This window comes from Astatotilapia calliptera, chromosome 1 (assembly GCF_900246225.1).
Source record: "Astatotilapia calliptera chromosome 1, fAstCal1.2, whole genome shotgun sequence".
In the NCBI taxonomy this organism is placed as follows: Eukaryota; Metazoa; Chordata; class Actinopteri; order Cichliformes; family Cichlidae; genus Astatotilapia; species Astatotilapia calliptera.
Genome location: NC_039302.1, coordinates 28,856,933 through 28,871,432, shown reverse-complemented (window position 1 = coordinate 28,871,432; position 14,500 = coordinate 28,856,933). Strand labels below are relative to the sequence as shown.

Below are 14,500 nucleotides of genomic sequence, written 5' to 3'. Positions count from 1 at the left end.
TTTTTTTCTTCTTATTCTTTTGTTTTCTTCCAGAAGATCATCTCCATATCTGTCAGAGAGTGCGGTGACTTGTACATAATGATGAGCGCGATATCCAGTGGCTGATACGTTAACATCCAAGAGAAAGAGAGTTGTTGCGTTTAGGGGCAGATGAATGCTTCCCCCCACACCATCCCACCCCTCTTTTGCCCCATTTTCATTACAACTTCAAGTATTTTTTTAAACAACAGCAAAAGTTAGCAAATCTACACTTTTTTTTTTCTAGTCTACTCTACTACTCTACAACCTGGTGCTAAATCAGCATCCAGAGCAAAAGATCAGCCCCTATACTACGTTTCCATGTCTTTTTTTATACATTATTTCCATGTTCTTTTATTCATACTTACAGTAGGCCACTGGATATTGATTTAATGTTTTTGTTTTTTTGTTTTTTTACTACGAGTAAATTGTAATACTTGCAGCTACAAGGTATGAGTTTTTAAATATATATTTATATATTTATATATTTATATTCTTTTAAAAAGCGTTTAGTCCTTTGGTCCCTATTTCCTAAGGAATGATGCATGTAAATTATCCTGGATTCTCCACTTTTCTCCTTTTCTTCTTGTTTTCTTCTTCGATCCAGAGCTTGCCCTGTCACAGAGCACAACACCTGTGTAGGCACAAAAACCAAAATGGCAGCAGGCTGGTGTGTGTGTTTGTATGTTTTGTGTGTGTGCGCACACGCATGAGTTTGCTTCAGTTCTTGTGTTGGCATTTGCACTTATTTATACATGTACAAAGTTTTTTTTTTCCTTTTTTTTTCTTTAAGTGTAGCATTTTTGAAATGTGTATGTTTGATTTGTTTTCTGTGTTTATCTATATCCTGTGTCAGTATGCATGCTTTGAGCATAATGAGTCTATAAAGGTTTTTTTTTTTTCCATCATGTCTAAAAAACAGCAGCAAAAAGTTGGTCTCTGCAAAAAATCTTCTTCCACAGACGCCAAAGCAAAAGAGGAAAAAAAGAGGCATTTGCGAAGAAAAACGAAAATAAATAAACAAACAAAAAAACCCGACAACTCTGGGATCCTTCTCTCAGTCACCCAATCTTTCAGCGGCTTTCCAGGAGGATCAAGGGACCACCCTTCCTTCATGATATGTAGCAGAGCAAGAAGTCTTTGTACTTTTACTGCACTTGTGGAAATAAGGTGTTGTGGCCCTTCATCCTGTGACACAGAGAAAGAGAGAAAGGAAGAGAAAAAGACAGGAGAGAATAAGGAGAGTGGATTCAGTGGGGCTGTGGCAAACATGCTCAGGGTTGCTGGCTCCTGGTTATCACACAGACTGACAGGCACAGCCAACAGCATGAGAAACAGACGGGGAAGAGGAAAAAAAAAAGAGGAGCGTGTCAATCACAACCAGAAATAAGTGGGCTAGAGGTGGGGTGGGAAATTTGTGTTTTAACCATATGGAACAGACATCTACACTGTGACAGCACTAATCCAGCGAAGGCCTAATTTAAACTGACTGCATCTCCCTGATTGGAAAAAAAAAGTTGCCCGAGATGTTGCTGCCATTCATCTTTTTGTTAATTCATTACAAACAGGCTACAAAGGAACAAGAAGGAAACATAAAGAAAACGAGACAAGTGTGTGTGCAAGTTCTAATATTGCAATAATTAGAATCACGTAATAACTGACAGTTGTCCATTATGAAAAAGATACATATTTCAAGAACTAACCTCTAATTAGGATAGCATGAAAAACAACTCCCTTGCCTTTGTGCTGGATTGATATGCTGCACTGTTACTAAATGTGTCTGTGCTGTCGAGCTTTGGGTTGATAAAAGATCTAGTTTACAGCCTATCATCCCTAATATGTTGTGAGCTATGATGTGGGTGAAGAAAGGCTATGAAATCACAGCAAATCACTCTCTGAGAGTGAACATGAAAGGGTCTGACTTTGTGACGAGAACATGCGCCCAGACGCTCTTTGTTCTACCTTTCCATTCCTGTAAATGAGCTTGTTACCATTTCATAATAGATCTGCTTTTTAGATGGGGGAGCAGCGATTCAAACTTATTTCTTATGTGTGCCAAAGCGAGCCCGGCCATTAGCAACATAAAGCACTAACAGTCCCAATTACAGATGCCCTATTTTATAAGCCATTCGCAATTCTCCCTATACATGTAGCTGAGTAGAAACACACAGTGGCTTTCAAATTGATCATTTTTTCCCCAAGTAAACAGCTTCTTTGAAAACATCACAACTGTTTCATGCAGTAACTTTGTCCAGTAACAAAGAATTCCTTTCTTTCTTTTCCCTTCACAAGCTTTTAGTCCTAATATTATGCCTCCGCACACCACCACCTACTTGGATGGCTCCATAAATGACACCTGGCAGTTAGGAGGCATAGCTGATGCCAGAAAAACCTTATGCCCCCTGGCGTGCCTGGCTAGACACCCCCTGAGTTCACTGGATAGACTAAGGTTGGGAGAGTCACCTGCAGGGCTTCTGAAATAATAGGGTAGAATGTGCTCAATGAAAACTACTAACGCTTATCAGTCTTGGCCTTGAGGGTTGGAAACAAACTCACTTGCAAAGAAAGGACCTTTTTCACTATTAATTTGTATGCTGCTTTTTTGTACACAGAGCAAAAATTGTACTACATACAAGCAGCAAAACCGAATACCTAAATTATGCGGAGCTAGAATCACACTAAAAATATAACAAGCAACAGGCAGCCACAAATAATCAATCCAGGTATTTGTATTTCATTCTATCTTTTGTACCCTACTTACACCTCTCTGTACAGTATGGTGTATGGTGGACGGATTTTGGGTACGCGGGTCTGTAGTGCCGCCAGCAGCTTTTCTATCACTGTGTAATTGGTTTGCACCCTCATAAATAAATAAATGGGAAGTGATTCTCGTGTTAGGCAAACAAAACAATCTTGCTGAAGTACTCCCTGTGCAGATGGAAGTAGACTGTCAACATTTGCCTGTGCTCTCTGTGTGAACGTTAGAGATTTAATTGGCTTCACAAACATAGGGTCATCTTGGCCATCTCTCAACTAAACAGCTGTCGAACAGAGAGAGAAATAGGTCCTTTTTGAAAATAAGTAGACTTAAAGAATAAAAGTTTTCTGGAAGAAAAAACGCTTCGTGATGTGAATGTGAAGAGATAGAGAAATCGAAAATACAGTACATCCATACACATGAACCCCACAAGAGAAAGTAAAACATCACAAGGGCACACATTACAATAGCACAAAGGGTTAAAGGCCACTTCCAATTATAATCAACCAACAAGTCAGCACGTCAGTTACAGGTACCAGCCATGAAAGGCATCGATTACTGCACTCCACAAACTGCCAATATACAATATACAGTATATATAAATATATATAAAAGTAGGGCAGAATATAAAGAGAGAGTTTAGAGATATCAATCAACGCCACGTCATGCAACGCAGTCACAGGCCCACCACATGACGTCATCCAAAAGAAAATGACACCATGGGTTCAACTTACAGCTGAGGGAACTTGGCCCCATGACAGGTGTGGGGGTGTGTGGCTATAGCGGAGAAAGGCCACCTCACACTGTGATTGGCCTTGTCAGGTTGCCAGGTTGGTAAGGGTGCAAAAGAAGGAAAGAAACAATGGGATTTTCTTTTCCTCAAGTCAGAATTCAAAGCACCCCATCTATTTGTTCCATACTCACTTATTCTGCCTGACAAATCAAATGAGGTCATTATAGTTATTACCATAAAACTGAAAAAAAAAAGACAAGTAAAACAGAAATAACAGAGCAAATAATCTTCAGTGCAGCACAGAAAAAAGCCTCTTTGTACTTTAGTGTGGTGGTGAAATATTATTGGGTTGACAACATCTGCAGGTTAAAGGTTTGAATTGATGTTTTTATATTCGCAAAGATAACCCTTACGGCAAGAATGCATATTTCAGAAACTTGTCCTGTCTACAGTAATTGGATTTGCCTTGCATTGTTTGCTATGAGGGTACAGTGAGTGCTTCAGGTTTTTTGCATTAAGTTTATCTTTAAGACACAGAACGCAATTTCAGAGTAGCAGGGCTCCTGAGACCAGAAAAGGAGAATGCTGTCTGATCGTGTTTTTAATTCAACTTCAAAGCAAAAATTTTCAGTGTTACAGAAAAAAGGCCTTCTGAAGTTATCTACATATTGAAGTTTTTACCTATAAGGAACACACACATGCACACACAGAAAATCATCATTCAAGTTTCATCAAAGTTTTTCATCATAATAACGCATTAGGGTTGGAATTTAGAAAATTAAACAGTTGAACTTTATTTACTTTAAGCCCAACAAGCCAATGTACTCTCTCCTGCTATAAATAAATGCTTGTGCAATAATTTAAAAGAACATACCTAGAAAATATACACTTTGTTTTTATCGGCCATGATTTTTAGGAATCTATTAACCTAATTGCTCAAATTGACTTCAAAAAGTTAATGCATTTATTTCCTTAATATTTCAATGCTTATTATTGGTCTGTCTATTAGTTTAAAACAACCAAAGTGGTGTAATTACATAAGCAAAACACAAAGATGGCACAATGACAGAGGGATACATTGAAAAAACAAGTACGCACACATACTGATTAAGTGACATAATGTCATTATGGGAAACGTGTTTGCTTGGAGCCATTCTGAAAATATTTCAATGACTGTCATGTCATTCAGTGCTGTTGTATTTTCCATTTGCTCCTAAATCAAATTCACTCACTCCTTTTCTCTTCTTATGGTATCTTCTTAATTAGCGAGGATAGCTCTATTCAAATTATATCAGAGAACTGATAAAGGGAGCTGTATCAGTATAGGATACCACCTTCTATGAATGCTTTTTAGTAGAATAGAATAGAATACCAGAATAGAATACGTGCCTGTGTAATTGTAATACGAAAGTTTCCAGGCAATTGGTTTACGATGTATTTATATTGTCTTTTCACTGACAACTGTAGTTTGTATTAGATAATTATTTGAGACTAGATGCACTAATCTAACTTTTTCCAGGTACAATAGGTATCACCCAATACAGCAGTCCTATCTAAAATAAAGAACTTTATTCCACCTAATTTTCTTTTAATTAAAATGTAACAAATAAATGTATGTCATTTTACTGACTTTATGACCATGGATTAATTTGCACTAGTCTAGTTTCAGCAAGAGTTATTAGACTGTTGCACGCTAGTTTCTCCTAATCTCAGGACAGTACATTACACCTCTGTAAATGCAATAAAAGCTTTCCAATAAGTGTAAAATCAAATATAACAAGACAGAGAGAGACTGAAAAGCTTAAAGCATTCTTATTAAGGATTGGCAGTCATGTAAACACATTTGACTACAGTTTACATTGAAGTAAAAGCCAACCTTCAAACTTCAAACCTTTGGTTGTTAGGTTCCTCAATGTTATATAACCTCCTATGTTTGTAACTATTGCCATTCTGCTGAAAAGGGGAATAATGAACACAGGCTAATAGAGGACTGAACTGAATAGATGAGCCTCACAGATCTGCTTGTTGTGACTAATACCTGATCCAGACTTTCAGTCAGGATTGGCCCAGTACCCAATTTAAATATCAGATCGATGCATCCCTATATGTTACAATGGAGAATTATTCTATTGAGGCATGTTGCTACCTTAAGCAATCTGTATTTTTATTGATTTTTATTGAAGCTCTCACATTTTAAGGTACCTAATAGGGAGCTGTTGACAGAAGATTTCTTGCGGCAGATACACTAAGTGTGAAGACAGTGGCACAATTTTTTTTTTTTACATTTTGCCTCTATACACAAACACAGTGGACCTAAAATCAAAAAATGAGGTGTGTTTTCAAAACAAACTAACATATACTTTAATAAAAGTATTGTTTGTAATACTTGGATGACTTGGATAAAACTTGGACATTATCAAATTCTGTGTTTCCTTCCTTGAGATGCTCTGCCAGGCCTTTAATAATTTCAATGGCCTCTTTCACTTCCAGTGACAATGACGCTCTAGACCTTTTATTGGGAGTTCAAGTTACCAAGTGGAAGTTCGGCACTTACAATCAACTACACAAATACTTAATTTTTTATGCAATAGCAGGAGAATAGGCCTCATCTGGCCAAGTGTTTGTCAATCAGCTGTCTTTTGAGCCTTTGAAATTGGGGGACTATGTAAAAGAATGTCATAACAGTGTTACTATGCATGCAACTATGCATCCGTGTTGTTGTGGAAGCATTAAAAATGACATTTCCATGTATGTTAATTTCATAATAAAATATACAACACTATTTTCACTTCATAAAACATCTCTATAACCCTTGGTTACAACTAAATAGTTACAATAGAGCAGGATTAAGCTAAAAAACAAAAACGATATCTTAGATTAATAATTGTTTATAAGTACAAGTCTTTGAGTGAACAAAGGCTTTTACATTATGGTTGTCCCATACATGCTGATGGCATGAATCACTGATATCTATGGATATATAGAAAGGCCAGTTTTCTGTATCCTTTAACACTGAACACAGTGTTGCATTCTAGTGCACCAAATGCAGAATGCCACAATGGGACTGACAAATACTGATAAATATAGAGCACAAACATTTAAACATGCTGCACTTACTCTTAATACTCATTAGATGTCTGAATTGACTGTATAATTTTTTTTTCTTCGATAAAGGATCAGCTTGTATATTGCCAAATAGCTGACATAAGTCTAACGCTATTTGAGGAGATAAATTATTGCTTTTGGAAATTTGTTGCTAAACAACTTGTATCGATTTCCAGTGGAGTATCCAGTAGACAGGTAATTATGCACAGCTAGGTATTGATGATGTCATTTATTTGCCCTAAAGCATCCTGCAGGTCCAAGTTAGGCTAGGCTAGACTAGACTCCCAGAAGTAGACATAAAACAAATCTGTGCAGCAGGGAAACCTGGCAGAAATCACCAGAGGTTTTTGTGAAAAGGTCCTGTAAAATCTAGAAACATTGACACTTCTTGATTATCTTGATTATAGAACTATGTTTTTCTGACTGTAAGTAGTTGACACATTTTGTGGACTAATTTGTCTGGCATATAGATGACTCTGTAAATTTCAGTATTTTATTCAATGATGGGATTTTTATTTGGTGGAATAACGGAAGGTTGAGAGTTTATTTTCTTTTTGCGCATCTCAGTACAATAACCCCCCTGTAAAAAGCAGCCCACACTTTCACATTTTTTAATATTTGAAATGAGCTGAGAAATTCACAAAAACGAGCTTGGGAAATGTTATTGTGTAGCTCATTTCATTACATTCTCAGTTAATACTCAAATGCAGTTCTTTATTTATACAATTTTTTAATTCATTTCTGCATTTCTGCATTGAAAGTATACAGTATTACTTTATAGTTGCTCAGATAATAAATTTGAATTTTAGGAGCAATCAACATTTTCATTAGAAGTTACAATGAGATTTGCAGGAGTAAGTTCACAAACATTCTAGTCTTCTGTATTGTGTCCTATGTACTGCACTGATAATATTGTAAATTCAATTCAATTTTGTATAGCGCCAAATCACAACAGGAGTTACCTCAAGGCGCATCCATACCTTTTTCAAGTGAAGTAAAACGCTTTTGAATGGCATGGGACATTATAGCATGGGTGTTACTGTACCTGGGTATGAATAGCAGACGAGTCAGTAAGGTCGGTTGGCATCTTTTGGCCGCTTTAGCTGCACCTTCAGCCTCTTCATGCCTATCTGAAAGCCATTCATGGCCTGGATAGCGGCTTGAGCACTGGATGGGTTATCAAAACTCACAAAGCCTGGGACAAGTACACAGAACAGGAGAGAGATGGGGGCAGAAAATGGGAAAATGAAAAAAGAAGGAAGGAAGAAAGAAGAATAGGGAATATGAGAGAGACATGAAAAAGAGAAAGGGATCGGTTAAGGAACAAAGAGGAAGACAGGTGAGATGAAAGAAGCAAGAGAAGGAAAAAATACCCTTTTTAACTCCCAACAATGGCAAAACAATAGGTCTTTGTTTTCGCTTTTCAGGCGATTAATTGAAAATCTCCGAATTAAAAAAGAAGATTAAACAAAATACCAGAAAGGCTAATAACGTAATAACACAGATATAAAAAAAGCAAAGGAGTACCATTAGAAACTGGGTGTTCAACTTGAACAGAGAACAAAAAAGAAAAAAAAGGTGTTCAGAGATATGAAAGAGAGAAAAGGAGTCTTGTATTATGTGTAACGCAAATGTTGCGCCTGTAAAAGTAAACTGTGTGTTGAGCCATACAACTACACCAGTGGTGTGTGTGTGTCTGTGTGCATGTGTATACATATTTTCATGTATGTGACTGCATCTAAGTAAGGAGCAAAGGGCATCGGGGACGTGACGAGATGCTAGGAGCAAGGTGTATAGGACGGAGGTGCCTGCTGCTCTGAGTTATCACCTGGGTGTCGAGGCGGAATGAGCCCACAGCTTTCCACACTGGGACTCCTTGCCTGGTCTTATCAGACACCTATGTGATTGACGGCCGGAATTTTCCGCCTGCCAACTGATTTGATCACACCGCTATGGGTCCAATTTAATTTGGGGGGAGAGGGCAGGCTTTTGTCAGTACGGGTGAGATAAGGCTGCTGCTTTTACAAACCCTTTAAACAAACTGAGCAGGGAAGGGCCTGTCAGTTGGTAGTGATCCCCCTCCCAATCCTACAAACACATCCATGCCTACACTATCCCTGGCTTTAATGAATCTCCATACCTCACATTTACATCCACATGCCAAATAGGTGATAGGATTCTAGGGGTCAAAGTAAAGTATAAAAGGACAAAGACTACCCTGCAAACTCTTGAATTCAGGCACATAAAATAAACAAGGATAAACAATATTTGAGTGTGCTCCTGATTTAAACTGTTTTCTTGAGGTTGATGTTTCATTCCTGTGATGTGGCATGGAGTGTGTGTTGCAGTACAACTCAAACCCCAAACACTTCTACCGCTTGAAGTACAGTTCTTCCCACAACCATCCATATCAGCAGAATGCTGCAAGCTTTGTAATGTTATACATTTCTAATAAAAACACACATTGAGGAGCAACAGGGAAAATCTAAGTCGAGGTGCCAGGTTGAACAGATTAGATTACTGCAGGAGTGAAGTCTTACATTCCCCCCCTACCCCCCACCCACCCAAAATACTGAGATGACCAGTAGACTCACACACAGTTGTGGCGTGCAGTATGCAGTAATGATTTTTTGGTAAATTAGTTTATTTGCTTATTTGCTGTGATGATTAGTTTATGTTCTTAGGTACTGACAAACTATCTATATGTCCTTTTATTGAACATATAACATAGCTGTTTATGGATGTAAATGTACTATATGTGCACTTTCGAAGCAAACAACAAACATGCAGAGGCAACTCGTCTTGATTTAAAAATAGAAAAGAGGTATTAAAAGGCAAAATAAAATGGCAAAAAACAAACATGTAGAAAGGGTAAGATGTTTCCGGTGTTCTCTAGGTTAGCTGCATCTCCTTGTTTTCATTTTTGCACCGTATTTAACGTGCTTCCTGTGCGTATGTGTTACGCCATTCTGAGAAGACCTTTTGAAATGTATTTTTAAGCTAATTCCGCCTAATTCCACTTAACAAGGTAAGCTTTGATCACTTTTTAAAAGTCAACAGCGAGTGACTGAATGCAGAGGATTAAGACTAATTTTGTATCAGAGCCCAGGGTTAAAACCAAACATAATAATAACCATAATAATAATATAGCTCTATAGTGGATATATATGGAGTTTACAGATTACCCTTAATATATGTTTTATTAATTTCTGAGACTCAATAATTCATTAATGATTTAAAAAAAGCTTGGTAAAATTATGTATTTTATAGTTAACAATTATACCAAAGTATATTACAAAAGACTGCACATGCAACTGTAGCATGCATCTGTTGCGATTTCTTGTCATCTTATTGTTTTAATTGTTTTGAGGTGAAATATTCCATCTCACCTGCACAAGTGTTTAATATCACACCACATCGCACATTGATATCCATTTTTTCATACTGCAAATAAATGCACTAAACTAAATAGACTAAATTTACAGTTATAAATCCCTTACGAGTATACTGTTCCAGGTTACATCCTTTAGAAGTAAGCATATTCTTTGAGTGTGCCTCCAGTGACCTCCTTTTTTATCACATTCAAATTCTCAAGCTTCTCTGTAAACACTTGGGTAAGAGGACGATCTGTGATTATCTTCTCACAATATGCCAAAACAAAAAAATAAGGTAACACATGCATACATATGGTATTTCTGTTCATTTGCTTACAAGTAGCCTTCTGCCCTGACGAGCACTTGGAGAGAAAAAAAAAAACAGGAAAAAATCTTGGCTAACTAAATGTCATCTTACAGACTGCTTTATTTAAATGTTACATATATAAATAATTAGCCTGCCAAAATTTGAATACACACCACAGTGCTTTGAACATTTTCTGTTTAATTAACAGTAAGGTCACCTAGTTTAGATGAGCGCTTCTTATTTGGTAGCCACTGTAATTGTGCTTTGCATAATTAGATAGCTAAGTATATTTTCTTCTTCATTCAATAGACTTTATCAGACAATCAATCTATTCACTGTGATACAGCTGTGTACAGTGTGTAGATGCACATATAATGTATTTACACATTTCCAATCATTAACCACACTATCAAGACTAAACTCACACATTTTTAAGATTAAGTGTTCCAAGTTCTTAGATGCATAATAACGTATCTCCCCTAATGCACAGCATCTTCTGCCTAATTTGTTAATGTCCTACAAAAGAGCCTTGGGGCTCCTGCTATAAAAAGGAGGGAGAAATTACTTTTTTTTAAAAAGCCACAAAAGAATCATGGGTTGAATTGATATTTTTCAGCTAAAATCTTAATTACTTGCTATGAAAAAGAAGCTGGGGAGGCTGATGAAGTTGCCGCCCCTTTGTCCTTCTCCCTTGTTGACTGACAGATAGTGATAGTGAGAGGCATATGTTTATAGGAGAAGACACACAGGGAGCTAGTCTAACAAAGAGGGAGAGATGAGAGAAGAGAGGAAAGAGGAGGAAGCCTCACAGACATGCCATGGTGAAGTGAAACTGAAAGAAAGCCAATGCTGGAAATCTCTCTCTCTCTCTCTGTCTCTCTTGCTCTCTTTCTCTCTCTCTCTTTCCCTGTCTCCTGAGTGCTGCTGTCCAACTGAATCAACAGCAAGGCCCACACCAGTCTATTATTATCTCTTTAAGCCCATGGATTCCACCTGCACCGCCTCCACCCTGATGAACTGGTTTGCTGTGTGGGAGGCGAGAGAGGCAAGCGAGGGGTGGCATGATGCTGCTGGGTTGCCCAGCTGGAGGATTGCGGGAGTCTGGGAAAATGCTTTTCTCTTGGGTAAAGGAGGCTTGTAATTGTAGGAAGGGGAAATAGATACTAACGTCTGGGTTTAACCATGTTTTGAGTTTAGTTCATTTGATGTTATAGTATGTTAGCTCATCAGTCTCTATGTCATTGTTATTAGTCCTCTTGTTTTCAACCCCGTGAGCTCCTTGCCTCGGTGTTCATGCTGTGTCTATGTGTCATGTTGCTCTCATTTCTGATTTTGGGAAGATCTCGTTTTTTAATATGTTATTTTTGAGTCTTTGTGGTACTGTTTCGTGTTCTAGATCGTTATGGTTATTTTGCTCTTGGCTTGTCATATGGTTCCTGTGTTCATGTTGTTCCCCGTGTGTTAAGTTGCATGTTAGAATTCAGTTGTGTCCTTTTTACTTGTAATAATTTTCTATTTCTCTCTCTCCGCCTGATTGCTCCCCTTTGTGTCTCATCCCCGTTACCTCTGTGTAGCCTTTGTCTCTTCAGTGTCGAGTCTCCATCATACTGATTTTTCCTGTGGCCCTTCTTTAGTTTTCAGCATAAGTGTGTTTTTGAGTTTACTTTTCTCTGTGAGTTCGCGTGGTCTTCTGCCTGCACACAGCCGAAACATGCATAATTGTCTCAGTATGTGTGATAGAGAGGGTGATGAGCAATTTGGGGAATACTTTGAAAAGTAATTATTATAGTTACTAGTTTTCTTCAAAAAGTAACTATTAGTAACTGAGTTACAAGATTCTAAAAGTAATTAGTTACTTGAAAAGTAACCATTGCGTTACTTTAAAAAAAAACAAAAAAAACAGTTTAACCCTCTGGGGTCCAGGGTATAATTGGCCATTTTTTAACTACCGTACTTTTGATGTTTCCTCTACATTTCACCTTTAAAAACGATTTACTTTGGCTTGTTTGGTATCATCAGCACAACCTCATGTGTCTGAATTTACAGCTATGTTTTCATTTTTACATACTGTATTAACACAATTGATCTAAAACATAAAATCAGTGTAGAAAAAGTTACAATTTTACTGTAACAACCACAAACATGTTTAATGAATCATATTTCATAACTTGAAATGCAAATATAAATTGACAATTTTAAAATGATATGCACAAGTTTTGTAAACAATACAGTTATTTGCAGCCATTTACCTTTTACCCCTTTTTAAATAACCATTTCAAACTATTTACGCAACAATCACATGTTCTGCATTAAATAAGATGCCACACAAATTATTTGTGCCACTCCAAAAATATCTGTCCACTATAAAGGAGAACATCATAGCCTGACCTGCACAGCCTGCAGGTCTGACAGCAGCAGGTGTATCACTCCTGTTTCTACCTGGAGACAGTGGTCGCCTCATTGTTCTGACACACAACACAAAACTATCCACAACACTACACACTAACTACACAAGACAACACATTAACTACACATTCCAAACACGCTAAACGTCACAAATCTCTCACATCTTAAAACTCGCTCTCTCTCTCTCTGTTGTCTTTCTTTCTCTCTCTCTCTCTCTCTCTCTCTCGCCATCACTCCTAAAACTTCCCCCTCTTCCTAAACAACCAAATGTCCTGTTGCCGTATCATTTTTTGATTGGTTGAAATGGTGCATTTTTCCACCAACACGAACGGGCTGTTTTTTATTTTAGTTTTTTGGTCATAAGCAGAGAGTGCTTGCTAGCTCTATCCTTAGACAGTAAACGTGACGAAAGTATTCAGAAAAAAAACACCGCTTATTTATTTTTTATCATGACTCTGGTTTTAGTTGCCCTCTTAGCACAATTTAAAAACTGGTATATATCACTTTATTGCTTTGTCATCTTGAAGTGGTCATGTGATTGGCTTACCACGACTACTATATTCTTCCTCAGCCAAACAGCAGCACTCATGCCATTGTTTTTCCCCCTTAGCTCCAGGTGTTGTGCCAAAAAGTCATCGTTTGCCAGAAAGTGATTGCCGTCCGCGGGAGCTTGTAACGCTGTTATTCCCATCACTGATGACACGTAATGTTGTGATCAACAGTGTGATGGATACATGTGTGAATGAAATGCCAGCTGTGGAGAGACACTTGGGTCAGTGGCTAGCTCACCAATTCTAGTGAGCTTTTGGCTTTTCTATTACTAAGACCACTATCTTTTTATGTCTGTGTGGTAGACTCAGGGAGCACTGTTCCTTGATCTCCCTCTCTGCTCCCCTGTGCAGTGGCATGTAACGACACTTTTAAAATGTTAATTGCAGCTTGATTAGTTCAGACAGTGGGAATAAAAGCAAAAGCATACACAAATTGCAGGGAAGCAACAAGAGAAATGAGAATATTACCAAACACAGCCACCTTGCAACATTCATTTCATTGGATCATTGGAATTCTTTTTCCCTTCTCTTCATAAGTGATTTTTGACTCACCGAAACATTTGCTCTGATTAGTCGCTCGGTCCACAAACACTTTGGCGGAGATGACGTTGCCAAAAGGTAGGAACATTTGCATGAGCTCAGCGTCTCCAAACTCCTGGGGCAGGTGATAAATAAACAGGTTGCAACCTTCTGGCCCTGGTGATGAGAGAAAGACAACAGAAGGGTTATGTGGGAGTGTAATGTGCCCGGTGAGAGAAAGACTGACCATAATAACATGGGTGGAAAAAAATAACTATAAGGCAGTCTTGACAATAATCCAGTAATGCAGGAACCTTGGAAGCACTTCACTCTGTTTATTTTATCGGTGGCACAAATATTGGCTTTGTTAAACCTGGTTATTGTGGCATTTGCGGCGTACACAAAGCCTAATCCCATTTTTTCTAGTGTTATAAGGTCAAACTGTATGTTCAGGTTGTTTTTGTGGTTTCCATTTGAATCTTTCTAAGAGCCCCATTTCATACAATAACTGCATAAAGAGGGGACACTTCACTGAATCAGATTATAACGGTTAAATTTGACTTTTGTGTGAGTACATGTGCTGAAAATAGCAACACACAGACAGGTAGAAGCAAAAATCGGAGAATGAAAAGAAAAGAAAATAGCCAGATTTAACAACATAACCCCAAAAGAAGTTGAATTAAAGTAAAAGACTTAGACAGCTATACTGGGAAAAGTGAAGCACTGAGA

General features: G+C 37.8%; 1 protein-coding gene across 8 annotated transcripts in view; it reads right to left on the bottom strand.

The window, feature by feature from the left end:
- Positions 1-904: 904 nt before the first annotated feature.
- celf6 (CUGBP Elav-like family member 6) overlaps positions 905-14,500 on the bottom strand; it is a 147,088-nt gene continuing 133,492 nt past the window's right edge. For 7 of the 8 annotated variants that reach the window (XM_026173342.1, XM_026173366.1, XM_026173354.1 and 4 more), the window contains 3 exons: positions 13,805-13,948; positions 7,660-7,809; positions 905-1,206 (listed from right to left, as the gene is read on the bottom strand). In XM_026173342.1, the coding sequence (XP_026029127.1) occupies positions 7,682-7,809; positions 13,805-13,948 (272 nt within the window). In that variant the 3' untranslated portion in view covers positions 905-1,206; positions 7,660-7,681. Of the gene's footprint in view, positions 1,207-3,510; positions 3,591-7,659; positions 7,810-13,804; positions 13,949-14,500 lie in introns of all 8 variants that reach the window. The other variant, XR_003272806.1, reaches the window with a different exon arrangement.